At 40.9% G+C, this 23,814-nt stretch overlaps 1 protein-coding gene across 1 annotated transcript; it reads right to left on the bottom strand.

The window, feature by feature from the left end:
• Window positions 1-8,800: 8,800 nt before the first annotated feature.
• On the bottom strand, window positions 8,801-14,586 carry LOC143413240 (uncharacterized). Its single transcript, XM_076876005.1, has 4 exons — window positions 14,449-14,586; window positions 13,387-13,535; window positions 12,522-12,686; window positions 8,801-12,444 (listed from the first exon to the last, which is right to left on the bottom strand). Exons 2-4 carry the CDS (start codon window positions 13,441-13,443, stop codon window positions 12,244-12,246), a joined length of 423 nt encoding a protein of 140 aa, XP_076732120.1. The 5' UTR covers window positions 13,444-13,535; window positions 14,449-14,586; the 3' UTR covers window positions 8,801-12,243.
• Window positions 14,587-23,814: the final 9,228 nt, after the last annotated feature.

Raw genomic sequence — 23,814 nt, 5'->3', positions numbered from 1 at the left:
TTGCCAGAATCTCTTCGAGGCAGTCCGAAAGTCTTTTTCCATGGCCTCTCCGAACTCCTCCCACACCCGAGTTTTTGCTTCAGCCACTGCCCGAGCCGCATTCCGCTTGGCCTGTCGATACCTGTCGGCTGCCTCCGGAGTCCCACAGGCTAACCAAGCCCGATAGGCCTCCTTCTTCAGCCTGGTGGCTCCCTTCACCTCTGGTGTCCACCATTTGGTTCGGGGATTACCACCACGGCAGGCACCAACCACCTTGCGGCCGCAGCTCAATGCAGCAGCTTCGGCAATGGAGACGCTGAACATGGTCCATTCGGACTCAATGTCCCCAGTCTCCCTCGGAATGCTGTTGAAGCTCTGCCGGAGGTGTGCGTTGAAGATCTCGCGGACTGGGGCCTCTGCTAGACGTTCCCAGCACACCCTCACTACGCGTTTAGGTGCACCAGGTCTGTCCAGCGTCCTCCCCCGCCACCTGATCCAACTCACCACCAGGTGGTGATCAGTTGACAGCTCAGCCCCTCTCTTTACCCGAGTGTCCAGAACATATGGTCGCAGGTCTGGTGATACGATTACAAAATCGATCATCGACCTACGGCCTAGAGCATCCTGGTGCCACGTGCACTTATGGACACTCTTATGTTCGAACAGGGTGTTCGTTATGGCCAAACTGTGATTAGCACAGAAGTCCAATAACAAAGCACCGCTCGGGTTCAGATCAGGGAGGCCGTTCCTCCCAATCACGCCCCTCCAGGTCTCGCTGTCGTTACCCACGTGAGCATTGAAGTCTCCCAGCAGGACAACAGAGTCTCCAGGTGGAGCACCTTCCAGCACCCCCCCCAGGGACTCTAAGAAGGCTGGGTACTCCGAACTGCCACTCGGCGCATAAGCGCAGATGACAGTCAGGACCCGTTCCCCGACCCTAAGGCGCAGGGAACAAACCCTCTCGTCCACCGGGAAAAACCCCAACGTACCGGCAGCAAGCCGAGGGGATATAAGAATACCCACCCCAGCCCGCCGCCTCTCACCAGGGGCAACTCCAGACTGAGACAGAGTCCAGCCCCTCTCCAGGAGACTGGTTCCAGAGCCCAGACAATGCGTAGAGGTGAGCCCAACTATATCTAGCCGGTACCTCTCAACCTCACGCACCAACTCAGGCTCCTTCCCCACCAGAGAGGTGACATTCCATGTCCCTATTGCCAGTCTTGGCAGCCGGGGGTCGGTCCGCCAGGGCCTCCGCTCCTGGCCGCCACCCGGCTCACAATGCACCCGACCCCTATGGCGCCTCCTGCGGGTGGTGGGCCTGCGGGAGGATGGGCCCATGTCTCCTCTTCGGGCTGTGCCCGGCCGGGCCCCATGGACTAAGGCCCGGCCACCAGACGCTCGCCCTCGGGCACCCTCCCCGGGCCTGGCTCCAGGGCGGGGCCCCGGTAACCCTATCCCGGGCAGGGTAAACTGTTCCCTCGATATTCTTTTCATGGGGGTCTTCTGAATCGCTCTTTGTCTGGTCCCTCACCCAGGACCAGTTTGCCATGGGAGACCCTACCAGGGGGCAAAAGCCCCCAGACAACATAGCCCCTGGGATCCCTGGGACACACAAACCCCTCCACCACGATAAGGTAGCGATGTGTTTTGTGGACCTGGAGAAGGCATTCGACCGTGTCCCTCGGGGCGTCCTGTGGGAGGTGTTGCGCGAGTATGGGGTGTCTGGCCCATTGCTACGGGCCATTCAATCCCTATACAACCGTTGCAAGAGCTTGGTTCGCATTGCCGGCAATAAGTCGGACTCGTTCCCGGTGGGTGATGGGCTCCGCCAAGGCTGCCCTTTGTCTCCGGTTCTGTTCATAATTTTTATGGACAGGATTTCTAGGCGCAGCCAAGTGGCGGAGGGCTTTCGCTTTGGTGGCCTCAGAATCTCATCTCTGATTTTTGCGGATGATGTGGTTCTGTTGGCTTCATCGGGTGAGGGCCTCCAGCTCGCACTGGAACGGTTCGCAGCCGAGTGTAACGCAGCGGGAATGAGGATCAGCACCTCCAAATCTGAGGCCATGGTTCTCAGCCGGAAAAGGGTGGAGTGCCCACTCCGGGTCGGGGAGGAGTTCCTGCCCCAAGTGGAGGAGTTCAAGTATCTCGGGGTCTTGTTCGCGAGTGATGGGAGAAGGGAGCTGGAGATCGACAGACGGATTGGGGCTGCGGCTGCAGTAATGCGGACGCTGCACCGGTCAGTCGTGGTGAAGAGGGAGCTGAGTGTAAAAGCGAAGCTCTCAATTTACCGGTCGATCTACGTCCCTACCCTCACCTATGGCCACGAGCTGTGGGTAGTGACCGAAAGAACGAGATCGCGGATACAAGCGGCGGAAATGAGCTTCCTCCGAAGGGTGGCTGGCCTCTCCCTTAGAGATAGGGTGAGAAGTTCGGCCATCCGGGAGGGGCTTAGAGTAGAGCAGCTGCTGCTCCACATCGAAAGGAGCCAGCTGAGGTGGTTCGGGCATCTGGCAAGGATGCCCCCTGGGCGCCTCCTGGGCGAGGTGTTCCAGGCATGTCCCACCGGGAGGAGGCCCCGGGGCAGACCCAGGACACGCTGGAGAGATTATATCTCTCGGCTGGCCTGGGAACGCCTTGGTATTCCCCCGGACAAGCTGGAGGAGGTGGCTGGGGAGAGGGAGGTCTGGACCTCTTTGCTTAGGCTGCTACCCCCGCGACCCGACCTCGGATAAGCGGATGAAGATGGATGGATGGATGGATGGATTATTATTGAGCTCGGAAGGAGGTTCGGTCACAGAGCTGATTGCTAATCTGGGCGACAGATTGATTCAAATGTCATTTTCGACACGTGTGGCGTAAGCGGTGATCTTAATGTCTCAGATCAGGTTATGGTGCCCTGCTGGCTTCCATTTCCACATTTGCATGTGAGATTTTAGCTTTGTGGAAAAGGATTTTCTGGTTCAAATGAGAAATAATGGCATTATTATTACGATTATGGCATGGAAAAGGGGCATCGTAAGTGTTCTGTTTCCTTTTCCAAACCACTTCATGGCATACAGGTTGAAGAAGTAGTTACGCATGATGTAATCGACAAGATGAACCAAAATGCAAAACAGAGACAATTGATTGAGGGGTAATAAAAGAGTTTATCGCTGGAGCGCCAGGAAGGAAGCTTGCATGATGAGCTTCAGGCAAGCTGACGAGTTGGTGAGTGGACTGAAAGCAGGGGGAGAGGTTTGCAGGTAGGTAAGCGGGCAAAGTTGTAGTGGATTAATGCAAGTGACCACCTCCAAAGCTGAATCCAAATGGCTGCTTTGGCAAATGGGTACGGATCAGGTCACTGCTAATCCGACCCACGCGGCTGACTGGCTGTGCTCCAGTTTTTGGTGTATTTAATTCTATACCTGCTAATTATCACTAATTTGCAGGTATTCTGTATCTGTGCTGCACTAATCCAATACATAGCTGTACCTTATGAACTAAGTGAGACACACAAGGGAGCAAAACGGCTGAGTAAAACAAAGAAGACAGGGTGAAAGAGTGCGTGAAGAGCTGAGCTGAAATACTGCTGCAGTGATGAGTAAATGATCATCAATCTGGGGGGGTTGTTTACAGAGAAATAAGGGTATGGAAAGTGAGAAGTCAACATTTGGGGTTTATTTTCTCAAAAATTCACCTTATTTTCTCCAACATGTGAGAAAATAACTGAAAAACTGACAATTTTAAGTTATTTTGTCAAAATTTCGAAATGACAGCTGAACAAATGGCATTTTTCCATGGCAAAAACAAGCTTCAATATAACTGAGCACGTTAGACACGGGGATGAAGAAAACATCTGACAGAGAAGGGATGAATTGGAGATACATTTGTCAAGAAAGCAGTACTAACAAATAAGAACAGTACATGGTCTACCTTTCTATATGAGTCTCAGCTAGTCCACGGTGCACAAGTATTTTTCCTCTTAGACAATTTCTCAGTCACATATTAAAACTCAAAATCACAACTCAGGAACATGCAGTCAAGAGCATGCCAAGCCAACGGGCAGCATTATAACTTTAAGCCTAAACCATGTAGGCAAATCAGAATCACTGGCACCTTTCCCAGCCACCTACTTTCTCAATCCGACTGAGCTTTTGAATGGCTTCACCCTGAAAGGGCATCTGTCTTCAGTGACCTAAAACTGCATTTGCTTGTGGACCATACACAGACCTGCAGGACTAATTTGGAAATACAGGAGTGGCTATCAATAACAAGACTGGGCTTATCTAAGCCATTATTTAGAAGCCACACCTTGTACCGAGGAACCATGAACGTAAAACATTAGTGTAAACACTCCTTCAACCAAACAAAAGAAAACTGTCTAAAACTCACACTGTAGCTACATAACAAACAGGACACGAAGTCAGGATTAAGGTAGAAGGCTATTCATTTACTATTACATAATATGTATGTGCTGTATAATTAGTAGCCTTCGCATTCGGAGAAATTCAAAGAAGCATGTCTGTCATCAGCAGTGTTGGGGAGTAACGGAATACATGTACCGCCGTTACGTATTTAAAATACAAAATATGAGTAACTGTATTCTGTTACAGTTACCGTTTAAAAAGGTGGTATTTAGAATACAGTTACTTTGTTGAAATAAATGGATTACACGGTGGTACTTTCCTGTTTCGTATTGTCACAGGTCAGGACTGTTTGGGTTTTGTTTGACAGCTGTGTTCTGTTGTTTCAGGCGGCAGCGTCACGGTTGCCATGGTTACAGGGTGACGCTCTCTCTCTCTCTGCGTGTTTCCTGGGTGAGAGAGTGCCTTTTTGTTGTTGTTGATGTGCTAAGCTAATAGAAAGAATGCTACAGGTATAGCTCTAAAGAATGTAGCATCATAGGCAGTGTAGTCCGTGCTGCAGGGAGAATGGACTGCCATACCCGTTATGTGTCTGTGAGCGAGGGAGGGAGAAAAAGGAAAAGTACGAGTTGTCATCGAACAAAAACGGGAGCTGGAAGCATGTAAATATAATAATAACCCACCGTATTAGCCAGAGGTCCCTTAACTACGGTTCAGAGCCGCGGACCGTCAGTAACAGTAATAAGTCCCAGCAATAGTACATTCATGTAGTTGTAAACAGCATATATTAAGTAATCCAAAGTATTCAGAATACGTTACTCTCATCAAGTAATGTAACGGAATACATTACAGAATACATTTTGGGGCATGTATTCTGTAATCTGTAATGGAATACATTTTAAAAGTAACCTTCCCAACACTGGTCATCAGTAATAACCGTTCACTACACAGTGGTGCATATCTGGGTGTTCTTCATCCATCCACTGCTAAGGTTAAAAGGTGTTGTACAGTGGAGACCATTTACCATCTCTGTAAGGATCGGCTGTGAGTAGATGTTTCTTCTTTCTAAAGGTCATGAGACAAAAAGGATAGGAATAACTTTGAACTTTTTTTAAGATTCCCTGAAGACACAAACTTTTTCATATTCTTTAAAGCTCTTTGTCACTTTGCCCTTATAATCCTCCTCTCTTTTGTGCCACTGCCTGAATATTAACCCCACCTCTCCCAGGCATTGTCTAATTAGTGGTCAGATTTTAATAATAGAGGGATGTAGGATAGTCCCATCTAAGGGACCTATTTACGAAACGACTGCCCCTGTGCATGTGACCACGAACCCTTGTGTCCTTTCACTGTAAAAGGCTTTTGAAGTGCCACTATCTAAAATCTGGGAGTATGGCTGCATACTTATCAATGTATGCACTTCTTTACGTTTCTCATTTTAAAAAAATGTAATTTTAAGCATTTTTCTCCTTAAATGACATTTTGGCTATTTTTTCCAAGAACAAAGGTTGCTTTTTCTGTCTTGTGGCATGAAAGCTGCTATAGTTTCCTCTTTTAGGGAAGTGCGGGGATTTTTATGTCAGCGTTCCAGCTACAGTTTGTGGTGTGCAAACATTTACTGTAAGAAGAGGGGAGTTTGAGAGACTAAAAGGGAAAAAGAAAAAGGGAAATGGTCAAAGCAAAACAGGGAATTTTAGAGGCAGTGAATGTGTCATTTTGTCCAAACAAAAACAAAGTTAACCTTTATTTTTATTGTTGAAAAAGCCCCAAAAGTCTGCCTCCTTGCATACTGTAAACTCATGCTATGGACTTTCTTCTCTGGCACTCGAACAGTAGCAAATAACATTCTGCAGATTTCTCGTGGCAGCACAAAGGTCATTCAGTCTGCAACAGATGCTAAAAGGCCAAATCACAAGCTGCTGTAAGCTTGCCACTGGTGAATTAGCTCCTGTGTTCGTCCACATCTGTTGTGATCAGCTACGGTCCTGGACTGGCAGAATAAACAGATGAACCAGTGGCCTGCTTAAAACAGCATACTTAATGTTATGAGCCAGGATAGCATATCTGACATTATTTTTACCTTGTGTGTGTGTGTCATCTCTCCTGGACTGCAAATACCACGGCGGTGGTAAAAAAGGCCCAGCAGCGTCTCCATTTTTTGAGAGTGCTCAGGAGGAACAACCTGGAGGAGAGGCTGCTGGTGACATTCTATAGAGCCATCATAGAGAGCATCCTAACGTACAGCATAACAACATGGTATGCAGGGTGCTCAGTTGCAGACAGGAAAGTACTGCAGAGGGTCATCAACACAGCCCAGAAGATCACTGGCTGTTCTCTGCCCAGCCTGGAGGCCATTGCAAACTCTCGGTACCTCAGCAGAGCTGGCAATATCATTAAGGACCACTATCACCCCAGCAACCAACTGTTTGAACTATTACCGTCAGGCCGACGGTACAGGTCACATAAAATCAGGACAAACAGATTCAGGGATAGCTTCTTTCCCAGAGCTATCACCGTAGTAAATAAGCACAAAACAATTGAACCTGCTTAACTATACCATACTTGCCACTGTCACTATATAATGCTGCTATTCATACTATCATTATATGAATGCTGCTATTCTGTATATATCGTACTTATTATTGTTTGGGTACTTCGGTTGTTTTATTGTACTTTTTATATTTATATTTATTATTATTGCATTTTGCACCAAGGGAGTGGCACTCCAATTTCGTTGTACCTTGTACAATGACAATAAAGGCTATTCTAGTCTATTCTATTCATCACTGTCAAAATGTGTTTCTGGAGACACCTAGTTTAGCAGGAACCACCACAAAGGCGACTGAGCTCTTTGGCAGCATTAACAATGTGGCATTCAGGCTACTTGGAGCTCATCACCTGATGCTTTGCCGCAACAAAAAACTTAGTCACAGTTGTGTGGCAACAATGAAGTTATCACATGGGGGAAAAAACATAAGCAGCTATGTTTGGTATGGTGTGAACGAAATCTATCAGAGGTATGACAACATGTCAGGTTCTACAGAAACATTTGCCAGTCTTTGTGACCTTTATATGTTCTTAAATAGCATCCGACATCTGAAATTATTCCACAGAAGGCAGAAGCCCGTCACTACCAAATCTGGACTTTTTTGGAGCTGAGGCCCCATCTTTAGTCAAAATCGCATTCAGTCCGTCAACTCTAACAATAACTAACAAAGCCTATATTTTAATGAGACAAAATAGCAGTTTGAGAGTATAAACAGACTTGATAACATTCAAATGAATAGTCTCACAAGCCCTACATATTTTACCCAGCGACAGACATTATACACCCTCTCTCACACAAGCACATATAACTGAATAAGACTCCACAGGAGGCATAAAGATTGTCGCTCTTGACTCAGAGGACCTACCAGGCTGCATGGCTCATTACAGCTCCTGAGCCCTCCTCCACAGTCCTGTAATTATAAATCCCCTAACAACCCATCCGCATAAAGCCTTTCATTAGGAAAGTATGAACTCATCATTGTCCAAGATATTCCTCTAGTTTCCTCTAGGGTTTTGAATTTACATGGGCAAAATAGCCTGTTTGTTGACAGTGCAAGTGCAAGGGGAAGTTTGGAGTGCTTCAGATCTGCTGTGTTTGAAGCGTTTATACATCACATGCCTGTGCAGGGGCAATTTGAGTGTTTAATCTGTGTTTTTCTGTGTGCATAGAGTGTTTGTGTGTGTGTGCTGCAGCTAGGCAGAATGAAGACTGATTGGGTTTGAGAAGGCAGAGATGTAATCAAGGTAGGCAAATGCTACAGGCTGAGAGGCGTGTTTACGCTTATCAGCCACACACACACAAATATAAAATTCATTTTGAATACACCCATGAAGAAACCCTTAGCATACACGCATAATCGCACACTCGGTCTTGAGGACGGCAAGGATTATCAGAGGAACTTGATATGGTACGCAAAGTGCAATTTAACAGATAAGAAACAGAAAGCTATGCTGTGAAATCCAAACATCATCAGCTTTCATTAGTTTGGCTCTGTAGATTTGCTTACAGTCCTGGTGTTCCAGTCACCTGCACTCAGAAAAATAAAGGTGCCAACTGGAACCAAAAGTGGTTCTTTAGACTGATGCCATAGAAGAACCTTTTTTGGTGCCACAAAGAACCTTTCAAACAATGGTTCTTTGAAGAACCATTTCTTTCAGTGGTTCATTGAAGAACCTTTAAAGGTGCCCCACAGAACCATCAAGAAATGGTTCTTTGGGGCACCTTTAATGGTTTTTCAAAGAACCTTTTTTTAAAAAGGTTCTTTGAAAAACCATTTTTAAAAAGGTCCTTCAAATGGTTCTTTAAAAGAACCATTTTAAAGAACCTTTTTTGAGTGGTTCTTTAAAGAACCATTTTAAATCTTTCAAAATAAAATGCATCATAAATTGAATTTGAGTAGGGTAAAATAAATACGAGCACAGCATAGACATATATTAATGGTTTATTGTCATTTTGTAGTATACCAAAAGACAAAAAGGCATTTTAACCCTCAGCACAACATCACTACTAATACATGTCACATATTAGTGTTTTAAACAGTAATAATTAAATATATTTGCTATACTATAAATAAATATATATAAATACTATAGCTACAGATAACACAACAATACATGTATTGTTTAATTAATAAAACATCAGAAAGTGATAAAACACATTAGAAATAGCAATAGCTTCATAACAGACCAATAAATCAACACATTTTCATCAGCAGATGTTTGCATGTTCAGTAACAATATTTCAACAAGTTTATGATTAAAATGATCAATGAACTTTAGCATTACGCTATGTAATGTACGTTTCATGTTGTACTCATTGTCCTTTGTTAGTCCAGTTTAGGATAATGTCTCTGACGTATGTTTCATATCAAATACAGGGAGTGCAGAATTATTAGGCAAATGAGTATTTAGTCCACATCATCCTCTTCATGCATGTTGTCTTACTCCAAGCTATATAGGCTCGAAAGCCAACTACCAATTAAGCATATTAGGTCATGTGCATCTCTGTAATGAGAAGGGGTGTGGTCTAATGACATCAACACCCTATATTAGGGCTGAACGATATATCGCATTTGCGATAATATCGCGACATGATCAAGTGCAATTTTCTAACCGCAAAGGCTGCGATTATACTGCGATTATATTATACAATTCATGGGCTGCATCCTCCTGAGGCCGCATTTGTAGACCGATTACGTCACAGCGACGCGCCGAAGGCTGTCCAAATTACTACCATATTCCAGAATTCATAGCGCGGCCCAGCCAAACTCCAGTTTCCAGCAATGGCGGCCGCTACTAAGTTTTAAAATTACTCATGCTAATCTTTCTGGGTCACAAAATAAACTTTTAACATATTTTCAGGCGAGAAAGTAGTTGTGTAAACATCAAATATCTGCTCGGTTTATCAAGATATCCCATATTTGCAAAAGTGCTTCGACGTTTTCAGAGGCGTCTGCTACCCACCAGCTCGACAGCTAGCCGGGAGCTCGAGGGTTACTGATGCGGCCGAGAACGGCACAACTCCCGGCACATCATTTTCAGATCACCGCGGAGTTTCGCTGCTCGGGTTAAACGTAATATATAAGTCACTTAGACAACCTAAAAATGTTATTGTTGGGCTTTTTTCAGTGTTTTGTTTGTTCGTGAGTAAATCGGTTTGGCTGAGATTAAAGTTATTAGATTAGATAAAATAAAACTTTATTAATCCCCCGGGTGGGTTCCTCCTTGGTTTTCACACAGCTGACTAAACGTCAAACAGAAAACTTATTAAACAGAAGTATGAGACAGTCGAGAATTTACACCAGTGTCTGGTTATATTTTAGATAGCAAGAAGCAGACGGCCGAGTTTATTAAACTCCACCGAGACAGCGGTGACGCTAATCAGAACTAGACCGTCCAATTTCACGCCTTTAAACTTTAAAGGCGTGTTTGTGTGTGTGTTTATACAATTGCTATTATGTTTGCACTTTATGTGTAATGTTACTGACTGCAAAGATCAGTAAGATGTGTGTATTTTTTATTTATTAGTTTTATTTATTTAATATTATTTTTTAATTGAATGACTGTCTAGTAGTTCACAGATGTCGAAAAACTGAGTGTGGTAAAGCCACTGATTTTTTTTATGTATATTTCTGCAATCTGCACATTGTACTGACTTTCATTTTAATGTTTACACCAGGGTTCCTTGTCAGCACTTTATGCTCAGATGTTTGTAAGCTAAAAATAAACTATTGTGTATGTTCAAATATACTGTTGTGATTGAAGAAGTTAAATAAAAATGTCAGTCATCAATTCATGCATCACCTCATGTCATCATAACAGAGGTCTGTCTTCCAGGAAAGAACAGTTTAAAATTAATGTAATATAGTATTGGCCATACTATATGATGTATTGCTTGTCTTTGTTTAATAATACAGAAGACAAATACCTTAAAAAATAATCGCATATCGTATCGCAATCGCAATATTGGGGCAAAAAATCGCAATTAGATTATTTTCCATAATCGTTCAGCCCTACCCTATATCAGGTGTGCATAATTATTAGGCAACGTCCTTTCCTTTGGCAAAATGGGTCAAAAGAAGGACTTGACAGGCACAGAAAAGTCAAAAATAGTGAGATATCTTGCAGAGGGATGCAGCAGTCTCAAAATTGCAAAGCTTCTGAAGCGTGATCATCGAACAATCAAGCGTTTCATTCAAAATAGTCAACAGGGTTGCAAGAAGCGTGTGGAAAAACCAAGGTGCAAAATAACTGCCCATGAACTGAGAAAAGTCAAGCGTGCAGCTGCCAAGATGCCACTTGCCACCAGTTTGGCCATATTTCAGAGCTGCAACATCACTGGAGTGCCCAAAAGCACAAGGTGTGCAATACTCAGAGACATGGCCAAGGTAAGAAAGGCTGAAAGACGACCACCACTGAACAAGACACACAAGCTGAAACATCAAGACTGGGCCAAGAAATATCTCAAGACTGGTTTTTCTAAGGTTTTATGGACTGATGAAATGAGAGTGAGTCTTGATGGGCCAGATGGATGGGCCCGTGGCTGGATTGGTAAAGGGCAGAGAGCTCCAGTCCGACTCCGACGCCAGCAAGGTGGAGGTGGAGTACTGGTTTGGGCTGGTATCATCAGAGATGAGCTTGTGGGGCCTTTTCGGGTTGAGGATGGAGTCAAGCTCAACTCCCAGTCCTACTGCCAGTTTCTGGAAGACACCTTCTTCAAGCAGTGGTACAGGAAGAAGTCTGCATCCTTCAAGAAAAACATGATTTTCATGCAGGACAATGCTCCATCACACGCGTCCAAGTACTCCACAGCGTGGCTGGCAAGAAAGGGTATAAAAGAAGAAAAACTAATGACATGGCCTCCTTGTTCACCTGATCTGAACCCCATTGAGAACCTGTGGTCCATCATCCAATGTGAGATTTACAAGGAGGGAAAACAGTACACCTCTCTGAACAGTGTCTGGGAGGCTGTGGTTGCTGCTGCACGCAATGTTGATGGTGAGCAGATCAAAACACTGACAGAATCCATGGATGGCAGGCTTTTGAGTGTCCTTGCAAAGAAAGGTGGCTATAATGGTCGCTGATTTGTTTTTGTTTTGTTTTTGAATGTCAGAAATGTATATTTGTGAATGTGGAGATGTTATATTGGTGTCACTGGTAAAAATAAATAATTGAAATGGGTATATATTTGTTTTTTGTTAAGTTGCCTAATAATTATGCACAGTAATAGTCACCTGCACACACAGATATCCCCCTAAAACAGCTAAAACTAAAAACAAACTAAAAACTACTTCCAGAAACATTCAGCTTTGATATTAATGAGTTTTTTGGGTTCATTGAGAACATGGTTGTTGTTCAATAATAAAATTATTCCTCAAAAATACAACTTGCCTAATAATTCTGCACTCCCTGTATATGTCATATCAAAACAAACCCACACCTGCAGTTGTTTCAGTTTTTCACTAGCGTTTCCTGTCAGCTGGTCAACCTCACTCAGGCAGACATCCATATCAGCCAAACAAACGACAAGTTCCTCCCTTTGTGCTTCAAACCCCTCCCACTCTGAGACAAGGAGCTGAAAGAGAGAGAAAAGAGTCAATTATAAAGAAGAGAGAAAAGTGAAACCCTCCTCAGAAGGTCTGACTCGCATACCTGCAGTTGACCTGTGATGGACTCCAGTTTGGCGTTCACGTCATCCCTCGCCGATGCCAACAGCCGAGTCTGCAGGGTGCCCTGGAAGAGCTGAGTTAATGTTCCACTCCTCCTGGTCAGGCTCTCCAGCTGGATGAGCCGAGATCTCCCCTCTCGCCGCTGCCTCTGAACACAGAAACACAAATTGCATCTGAAGCAGGAGGTGCAGATTTTTTTGCTATTCTTTTCTAAATGCAGGCTAGATCAAGTGGAGGTATTTGGAAAACTTTTTTGGTCAGCGGACGACTGTTGTCTTGCAGAAAGTCAAATCAAACATATGCGATACACAATCAATTCACAAGAACACATTATAAAAAATAAGTCCAGTTCTTGCCTGATTTCAAGTGAATTCTGCATCAAAACAGGGTGACAGAAGTAAAACGAGAGCACAAAGCTTCACTTTGTACAAGCCTGCTATTACAGTTCTCCTCTATGCAGACGACTTTCCTGTTTTCAAGGCACAACTTGGATCTGCTGTACGAATCTTATGGATACACACTAAATGAAACAATAGTGTGCATGACTCCAGATTCTGATCCCTCATCCTAATATGGTCCCAACATAGCAACAGCAATAAAGAAAATGTTGAGGCTTCAAAATACAAAGTCCATAAACCAATGGCTGACATGGGTTTTATCATAAGGGTGATAAATATACAGATTTCAGTCTGTCTTAGAGATTTGATGTTCATTTACCTGCAGATGCCCTATACGTGCCTGTTCCATGGTTTTTCACAACGTTTTGCACATCACTATTTAATACAGGAAGTAGGTGAACTAAAACAAGTCATCTTTCTTTGTGAGAGGACCATACTAATGAAACAAACCTCAATGACATCATAGGGATCCCTAAAGATGCTCCTGCTGCTTCTCTTCCTCCTCATCCTAAGCTTCCTTCTCCTTGTCCTCGCCTTCCATCCAATTGTAATTCAACCTAATTGTGTTTCTCCCCCTCCTCTTCCTCATTTTGTTGGAGCTGTGAACACAATTAATGTGAATCTGGATTAATTTGTGCAAACAAGAAAAATCTACAGCTTTTTGGTCAGAGGTGCTCTTGTGATTTAAGCCGGGTAGAGTAGATTTATGTGTTGATGCTACCTGCTTCAGCTCTGGCTGCTGAGTGATATTTACACCCTGGCTGGATTACAAACTTTAACCATGTGCTGAACTTTGGCCCAGCGTTGATACCTCTTGTTAGTATAACGACCTCTTCTTAGCTTAATGTATGATGGTGGATAAATGAGATATACAAAAAAATTAACTATATTACAAAAGAACATCTATCTTGGAAACATCAAATGACCGGAGCATAACTTGTCAACTAGTCCGAAACTAAGTTATGCAGGAACAGTCAAAGACACACCTTCTCATGTCACATTTCTATTCATTTGTATATAATTAGATTAGACAATAAAGAGTCATCTAATCTAATTATTCATTCAAAACTCTTATGCATAGCTGTATTTTATACAGCTCATACAGAATTCAAAGTACAGGTTCATGTGAGTATTTAATGTACGGCTCAGATCTACAGAATTTCAGAGTTTCTAGAGCAGACACAGAGCTCACATCACAACAGGCTTCAGGCGCCATTTTAGTGACTTTAATAATATATTAAATTTTAATTTCGGTCTAGCTGACATTGGGTTATGTACGCAGCACGCAATTGAACCACATATTTTAGAAGCCAAAGGTTCAAATTAGCTGGGAGCAGCTTCACTTAATTATAACAGTGGTTTTGTTAGGAAAACAGTTGGATACTAAATTGCGCTGACCTCAACGGCTAACGTATTTAGCTAATCGCTACTGTTAGCACAACATTAACAGCAAGCTACAATGACGAGTAACAAAAATAAAACCGTAATAAGGTTTTAATGAAAATGTTTTACCTTTTCTAACAATCCCAGAATCCACAGCTTCAAAGTCCAGCAGGTACTGAAGACTGTTATCCGTTTCGCTGTCACCGTCCGTGAGTTTTTTTTCCCGAAAGGTCAAGGCCCGCCGCTCGCACACTCCGTCTGCGCATGCGCATCTCAACGACTGACCCCCGTCCGCTCCCGGGAGGTTATAGTATGACGTGTTCTGACGTCACTCTCTCTCTCCCTGTCATTTATTTGGCTCGAAACACATATTAACAAATTGCTCAGTGATGAACAACTACTCAGATCATTTACCTAAGCTGTGCACTTTGTCAAAACGAAGTGTGTGTTCATTACACTGACATTCTGTTCTGCAATTGTTATTTACTTGTATTTTATAATTTGACTTTACATACTGCTGGGTGGTTTGTAAAGTTTACAATAACTAGTATTATCATTATGCTATATTTTCAAAAATATATAATAATCTCAAAAGTAATGCCTTGGAGTAGAAAATAGTAATGCTTTATTAAAATTTAAAACTAATGTACAGTATTTGAATGTGTGTATTGTGTCTACTGTTTGCAAATATTTCTAACTTTTATTTGAATATTCAGTTTCCTACCATCTTCTCTTAAAGGGTAATTGCCAGGTATCCCGCCCTCCCCCTTCGCACACACATGCACACAAAGAAAACACACAGTATAATTCACAGCCTCATTATAGTGAATAAATATTTATGCCATTTACACCATCAAACTTAGATTGCTAAAGATGAAGAACCTTTTGTTCTTTAAAGAACCATTTGTTATAGCTGAAGAACCATCCACAAAATAAAAAGGTTCTTTGACGTATGATGGTTTTTTAAAGAACCATGAAGACATCTGAAGAACCATTTAAGAACCATAATTTTTCTGAGTGTGTGTGCATTTCTAACAGACTCTCTGCCCTTTCGTTTTTTCTTCCATGTCAAACGCTGAGAGCATGCAAAGATAGCAAATCAAAAATCCCATTCACGTGACTTAATGATTTGCATTTACAAGCAGAGACACATTTTGGGACACTGGTATGGGTGGCATAATAATAAACAGTCCAACGTGTCTTTGGTGTCTGCATCCATACTGTGATGTGTGATGCTGAGTAATTCTGCAGAGTGAACCTTTTGTGTGCTTTTGCCTATTTTTGACATCTGTATGCTGTTATAACAGTGGATGATCACATTTAAAGGGATAAAAATTTCAAATCTGACTCATATGATGTCTCACATCTCATTTCAAACAAACCTTCACTAGCAAATCTGAATGTGTTCAGAGTCTGCTTTGGAGTGGTTCTTTCTAAGCAATCCTTTTCTGTGGCTGCTTCTAAGTACAGGTCCTCTTCTTGCCTGCACGTTGCCACAGAGTTCTGTTTTGTGGCCTTTATTGTTTCTGTTGTATCTGCCCCCTCCTCAGCACATTTTGAGGACTTTTAAGGACATTTATTTTTACTCCTATGCGGATGACATTCACTTGTATATTGGTGTGAAGCGCTCAATATTTATCTTCAAAGGTTTTGAATAACTAACGTTTTTAAATCACATCAGATTTAATTTTATTTCCTCCTCACACACAGATGTGGCACTGTTTCCTGTGTCGTTCAAGTGCAACATTTAGTGACATATTGTGTATTTTCTTTATTTTTTAAGCTTTTTATTTTACTACAAAGCACCACCAGGTACTACTGATCAAAATTTCTGGTTGTCTAAAAGTTAAATGAGGAGTTTGCATGTTCTCCCCGTGTTTGTGTGGGTTCTCTCCTGGTACTCCGGCTTCCTCCCACAGTCCAAAGACATACAGTTAGTGGGGTTAGGTTAATTGGAAACACTAAATTGCCCATAAGTGTGAATGCGGGAGTGAATGTAAGTGCGACTGGTTGTGTGTTAGCCCTGCGACAGACTAGTGACCTGTCCAGGGTGTAACCTGCCTCTCGCCCTAAGAGACAGCTGGGATGGGTTCTAGCGAACTGCGGTGGATGGATGGATAAAAGTCAAATGTCCTAATTAAATTAATTACATTAAACTGTCTTCCTTGGAAAACACACACACACACACACACACACACACACACACACACACACACACACACACACACACACACACACACACACACACACACACACACACACACACACACACACACACAAAAGAAACAGAACAAAAAACAACTTTTTAGTGTTTTATTTTTTTCCCTATTAACTTTTGTTCTCCCTGTTGTAAAATGAGCAGAGCGTTACAGGAGAACATAAAATAGCCTTCCAGTCTTGTTCTTCTATCAGTTTTATCTCCTGTCTGCCAGCTTCCCCATTTAAAACGTATTGTTCTAAATCACGAGATGAGCCACGGTTTGCCCATGCTTTTCCCACGTGCCTACGCTGTTCCCTCTCTGTGCCAGTCTTGTTTGGCACTGGCTGTCTCCCTCTGCAGATATAAGAGGCTCATTGAAGTGGTGAATCCCCAGAAGACAGTTCTGCGGGGGTTGGTGGAGATGCCTAACAACAAGCCGCCCATTATGAATCCAAGACAGATGCAGGTTGTGTAGTATGTTCGCTGGGAAGTGATAGTAGGCCTGTGTGTATGTTGTTGTGAAGACTAATCAAATGACCATTGTTGATTATGTCTGTGATGTAGGTCAATGGAGTTTTCCACCCGCCCATACCCACTGGACTTTCTGACCTCTTGCTTTGTGAGAAACTCCTTTTAGAGCCACTCGGATGGGTTTGCATGTGTCTGTGTGTATAGATTGCCTTGCTGAGAGAATGAATGCTGTCACCAATCCCTGCAGTACAATCGGTCCTGTTGATGTCTCCTCGCAGTCTGAAAAGAAAGGCAGTGTTCACTGTCTCGCCCTGTGGCTGCACCACACTGTTATTGACCTCTCTGGTCAGCACCCAAGATTAAGATACACTACAAACTGTACTTATCTCTTTATAGCAGTGGACAATGGTGAATTAACCTTAAAGGCATACCATCCCTTAAACCATAATTTGGTGGTAGAGCAGTGTATAGTTACTCATCTAAAAAATTAGCTGTTGTTACACAGAAGTGTTTTAACCAGTCAACTCTAATCATGGTGCACAGGAGGATTTCTAAAATTATAATTTCTTAGCCCTCAGAGCTAATTGCACTTTATGTTGAAATATTTGAAAACATTGTTTTTTCTTAGGTGGATAGCTCAGTAGGTAGAGTGGTGGCCCCATGATCGGAAGGTCGGGGGTTCGATTCCCCTGAACAGCTACCCTGAGGTACCCCTGAGCAAGGTACCGTCCCTACACACTGCTCCCCGGGCGCCCAGTGGCTGCCCACTGCTTCACTGAGTGAATGGGTTAAATGCAGAGAGGGATTTTCCCCACGGGGACCAATAAAGTACACTTTCTTTCTTAAATGGCTATCAGTATTTAAAAGAAAAAGTAAAGTAGTTAGCATAGCATTTATATATTGGTTTGTGCATTGTATTGGTATCGTGCTAAATATCTATGATAAAAGCCTTTAATTTGTAAGGATTGATTTGCTAAATTGGAGAACTAAAGCTGGCTATGTTATGACCGCTTGTGGTCATTTTCAGCCAACATGTGCTTTATTTTTAGGGTATCAAGAGGATTTGACAAGTGAAAGTATGCACACGATATGAGCAAAAATAGACAAAAAAAAAAAACAGAGAAAGGGTAAAATACTCAAATTTTGTTTTTTACTGCTAGAATTTTATTCTTCTTGTTATTCCTTACATTTATGCAGAAGTTTAACACTGCGGATGGTATATACATCTTTGGATGTTTGCCACTGATGCTGCTAAGGCATAATATTAAACACATATGCAGGTTTTACCAAGTTGTTTGTTATATGTAGTCATACATTGGTTAGTTAGGTGGCTTTGTTATGCTTGAGTGATTCATAGGGCAGTGTTACGTGGCTTAACCCCCCCCCCCCCCCAACAACAAAAACAAAAAACATTAGTCTTAAAGTTGTTTGGTACAAGGACTGCACTGAAAATAAGTGAACAAGCAGCTAATATTCAAAGAAAAACTTCTAGAAAACTATTACTCAAGATTATCCTTTAAAAAATGTACAGGAAAATCCGATTGCTCTGAAGCGTAATGTAAATAAATGAAGGGTGGCTCAAGATTTTTGCGGAGTACTGTCTTGCAACATGTTTACAATTTACCATTAAAAATGAAGGATATTTTAAAAAGTTGAGGTGCAGTGCAATTATTCCATTTGTTAACTTCATGCTTGAAAGCAGAAATTAACTTCACCAAGATTAGCTTATGTCTTCTCACGACATAATTACCCAGTTGTGTATTATAAATTCTTATTAACTGATCATTTATCTTAATAGTGAGGGTTCAATTTAAAGTAATAGCTTACTGAACTGAAGCAGATGTATATTATTCCAGGTAAAATGTAATAAAAGAATCAACTGAACCGATCTAACATAATTTGCTTAACATTTGGCTACTAACATCTCTGTCATTGGATACCTGGAGCATACATTGAGATGAGAACAGCCTGGAGAAAGTCTGAAGGGAAGTTTGTCTATAAGTGCTCTCTTCTACCTGCTGAAAGTAAATAATCTAACCACTGTTATCATGAAGGTGTTCTGTTCACTAAGCTGATTTATGGACTGTAACATAGTGGCCACTTGTATACACAAAACTGCATGCATAAATCAGGCGTGTGTGCACATATGCAATCCCATGAACATAGGGACGTGTTTGTGGTCAAGGAAACTGGAACTTACTCACCATGAAGGTTGTGGGGGTTGTTTTTTGCTTTTAAACTGTTCTCCCACATGCAATTAGGCCTGATGAAGTGTGACACATTCTGCATAATACTGTGAAAGGTTATAGGTATCAAAGCAACAAACTCAGTGAACTCTGTGCATGGGGACTAGCAGCACATAAAGTACAGGCTTGAATGCAGTAAGTTAATTCATGCACAAACAGACACACTCAAGTCCTCAGCTGTTAGTTCATGAGAGGTCATGGCCACCTCCTCCCTGCTATCAGTGTAAATCCCATATTCCCTGAACCAGACCCCCAGTTATCCCTATAGCTAAGACAAGCTGGATGACATTGGGATGCCAGTAGACTCCTGATCGCTGTAATCTCTGGGCATTGTTGACTCGTGGTTGGCCAATCTAGGCTTTACTGTCAAAATCCACCATAGTTTCACCTGATCCTTCAGTTCAGTTCAGTTCATTTTTATTTCAAACATTTCAAACATGTGCCTTCACAATCATTACAAAATATCATTCCATTATTTGTTTGAAAAGGAGTAGGCTGAAGTATTTACTTATTTGTCCCTACCCCCTCAAGTTTTACCTCTCATTCATTTAATTTTTTTTTGTCTTAAATTAAACAAACAACATATGAAACATATAAACATATGAAGTAAAACAAAACATAACATACATAAATCAAAAACAAGAAATTAGCAAGCCCCACCACAGTATAGTTTCTTTCATATGAAAAATACAGAATGTGTATATTTGCAGATACACAAGTTATGGAAAAACAACAAACCAAAACAAAACAAAAAAACAAAAAAACAACCAAAAAAGAACCGCAACACCATTACCAGCAACATTACCATCCTGGGTTAACCCCGTTTTCTTCATTCTTATACTTATTTAAAATTAGGTTTTTATATTTTACTTTAAACTGTTTTATGTTTTGACTGTCTTTTATTTCTTCTGTTAGACTGTTCCATAATTTAACTCCTGCAATTGAGATTGACATAGTTCTTAAAGTTGTTCTAGCACTTTGTATTTTTAAATTCCATTTCCCTCTTAAGTTATACCCACCTTCTCTTTCTATGAACAATTTACAGATTTCTTTGGGAAGCAATTTATTTCTGACTTTATACATTATTTGCGCTGTTTTAAGCTTCACCAAGTCTTGGAATTTAATAGCTTGCATTTTGACAAAGAGTGCATTTGTATGGTCCCTGTACCCTACATTATTTATTAATCTAATGGCCCTTTTCTGTATTATAGTTATTGTTTGTGTGTTACTTTTGTATGTGTTTCCCCAGACCTCTACACAGTAGCTCATATATGGCAGTAGTAAAGCACAGTATAAAATGTGCAGTGCTTTCTGATCCAACATATGCTTTGCTTTTCCCAGGACGGCAATGCCCCGTGCCAATTTCCCCCGAACATAAGTAATGTGTGGCTTCCAACAGAGCTTGTGGTCAATGATCACCCCAAGAAATTTTATTTCATTTACTCTTTCTAAATATACATTGTCAACACATATTTCTACTTCGATGTTTTTCTTTTGGTTTCCAAACAACATAAATTTGGTTTTATCGAGATTCAATGATAATTTATTTATATCAAACCACTTCTTTAATATCGTTAATTCCTGTGTGATCATTTCCAAAACCTGTGGCAACTCCACACCTGAACACAGTATATTTGTGTCATCTGCAAATATTACAAACTTTAAAATCTCCGATACTCTGCAGATATCATTTAAGTACATAATAAACATTTTTGGACCCAGTACTGAACCTTGAGGTACTCCACAAGCTATATCCATCAAATTAGATTTATATTCATTTATTTGTACATATTGTTGCCTATTCCCTACATAGCTTTTTAACCATTCCAAAACCACTCCCCTAAACCCGTACTTTTCCAGTTTTTTTAATAGAATTTCATGATTAACAGTATCAAACGCCTTCTTTAGATCTAAGAAAACTCCGAGCGCATACCTCTTATTATCCATACATTCCGTTATCTTTTCCATTAAATCTATCAGTGCCAAAGCTGTTGATCTGTTGCTTCTGAACCCATACTGACTATCTGTCATTAATTCATATTTTTCCACAAAACTATCAAATCTTTTTATGAAGAGTTTTTCCAGTATCTTAGAGAACTGGGAGAGTATTGACACTGGTCTATAGTTTGTAAAATGATGTCTTTCACCGGTTTTGTAAATGGGAATAACTTTAGCAACTTTCATTTTTTGTGGAAAAACTCCTTTTTGAAATGACAAGTTGAATATATATTTTAATGGTTTTACGATACCATCAATAACTGTCTTTACCGTTACCATATCAATATCATTCCAGTCTGTACTGGTTTTGTTCTTAAGTCCTCTAACCATGTCATAAATCTCTTTCTCTTCCACTGCTCTTAAAAACATTGAGCTACTATTCCTTTCAATATTTTCACCAGTGTCCCTTTCTATTCCATCAACCTTTATTTCTTCTGCCAGTTTTGGCCCTATGTTTACGAAGAATTCATTAAAGCCATTTACTATCTCCTCCATGTTATTAATACTTCTTGTCCCTTCTATAAAGTACCCAGGGTAATCATTATTCCTTGATTCATTTTTGATTATTCTGTTTAATACATTCCATATATCTCTTGTGTTATCTTTATTGTGTTCTAACCTTTTAATGTAATACTCTCTTTTACAGGATCTCATTATATTAGTTAATTTATTTTTGTAAGTTTTATACTTCATTTCAGTTTCTATTGTTCTCTTTTTTATGAATTCTCGATATAAGGTATTCTTTTTTTTGCTGGCATTTTGTAGTCCTTTTGTCATCCATGGTCTTCCTGCATAGTTGTGTTTCCTATTGATTTCAATTACTGGGCAGTTTTTATCAAGTAATGTGTTAAATGTTCTTAAAAATCCTTCGTAAGCTTTATTAACTTCTGTTTGTTCATATACAATATTCCAATCTTGCTTTAAAAGTTCATTTCTAAGACAATTTAAGGTCTTCTCTGTTCTTATTCTTTTGTAAATAATCTTATGTCCATCGTTGTTCACTTTATAATGGCAATTATACGATGCAAAGACTGGTAAGTGGTCACTTATATCATTGATTAACAGCCCACTTTTTATCTTTCCTTCTATTATATTTGTAAATATATTATCTAATAGAGTTGCACAATGAGATGTTATTCTGGTCGGTCTTGTTATCAGTGGAAATAAACCGATGCTGTACATGGAATCAATAAATTCTTCTGTACTCTTATTATGATTTGGATTCAATAAGTCAATATTAAAGTCCCCACAAATAAACATTCTTTTCTGATTTATATTTGTAAATAAGTCCTCCATATTATCCTTAAATATCTCAATCTTAGATCCTGGTGTTCTATATATACAACTGACAATTAGGTTTTTCCTTTTTTCTATAATTATTTCCACTGATAAACATTCCATCACTCCATCAATAACAGTTGTCATTCTTCCCATTCTTTTGTACTTTAGGTTTTTATCAATGTAAAGTGCCACCCCACCTCCTTTCTTGTTGATCCTGTCTACATGAAGGAATTCATATCCATTTATTTTAAAGTCTTCTTCTTTTCCAGGAGTTATCCAGGTCTCTGATATGGCTATCACATTGAATGGCTGTTCAAACTGTGTTATGTAGTCTTTGATGGATTGAAAGTTTGCATATAAGCTTCGACTATTAAAGTGAACCATTGTTATACCCTGTTCTACCTTGAATTCCTTTTTAAGTTGCTCATTTGTATAATAATTGCATTCATTTGTCTTATTGTTAAAGAAATTACAATCAGGATCTATGTTGCTGTCATACATCAATGTCTTATTTTCAATATCTATATGAGTTGTTAGTTGAAAATTGTCAGACATCTGCGTTGGTTGTGCACTTGGACGGTCCCATCATATTTAGCACTTATCAGTTATATTTTTCTAGTTCAGTCATCTCTTTGATGACTAGAACCTTAGCCTCCTCTGGTGTTCCATTTAACTTAATGAATATTTTACAGTCTGACGTCCAAGTTGACTGTATTTTCTTCTGTTTTCTTAATATTCTTGCTTGTCTTGCAATGTCTGCATTTTTCTTGATTAGGTGTTCATTTAAATAAACATTTGTACCTTTTAGCTTTCTTCCTTGCTTGAGCAGTTCTTTTTTCTGTTTTCTATTAACAAAACGAATGATAATGGCAGGTATTTGATTTTTTCTCGGAAGAGGATGGCATCCCTCAATATTTTTACTGTCCATTTCTATACCTTTGCTTTTAAAGAAGGCCATTACCTGCTCTTCCAAAGAGCGTAGCTCTTGCTCGGGTGGCTCCCCTCTCTCTGCTGCTGCTACCCGTGCGTATGTCTGATGCTTGGTTTCCAGTCCTGTCACTATCACATCATTTACTCTTGAATATTGTTCCAGATCTGACACCCGTCCTTCCAGCATAGCAATCTTCTTGTCCTTTTCCTCGCTCTGCCTTCTTAGTTCTTTAATATCATCCATTAAATTGAGTATCAGTTTTTGTTGTTTTGAAATTGTTGTTATTTCTTCAGACATAAAGTTTAGGGATTTCTTTATGTCCTCCAGTTCCTCCTCATTAACGTTGCTCCTCTTAGGCGGCATCTTAA

The sequence above is a fragment of the Maylandia zebra genome, linkage group LG17 (genome assembly GCF_041146795.1).
Source record: "Maylandia zebra isolate NMK-2024a linkage group LG17, Mzebra_GT3a, whole genome shotgun sequence".
In the NCBI taxonomy this organism is placed as follows: Eukaryota; Metazoa; Chordata; class Actinopteri; order Cichliformes; family Cichlidae; genus Maylandia; species Maylandia zebra.
This window is presented reverse-complemented; position numbering and strand designations above follow the sequence as displayed.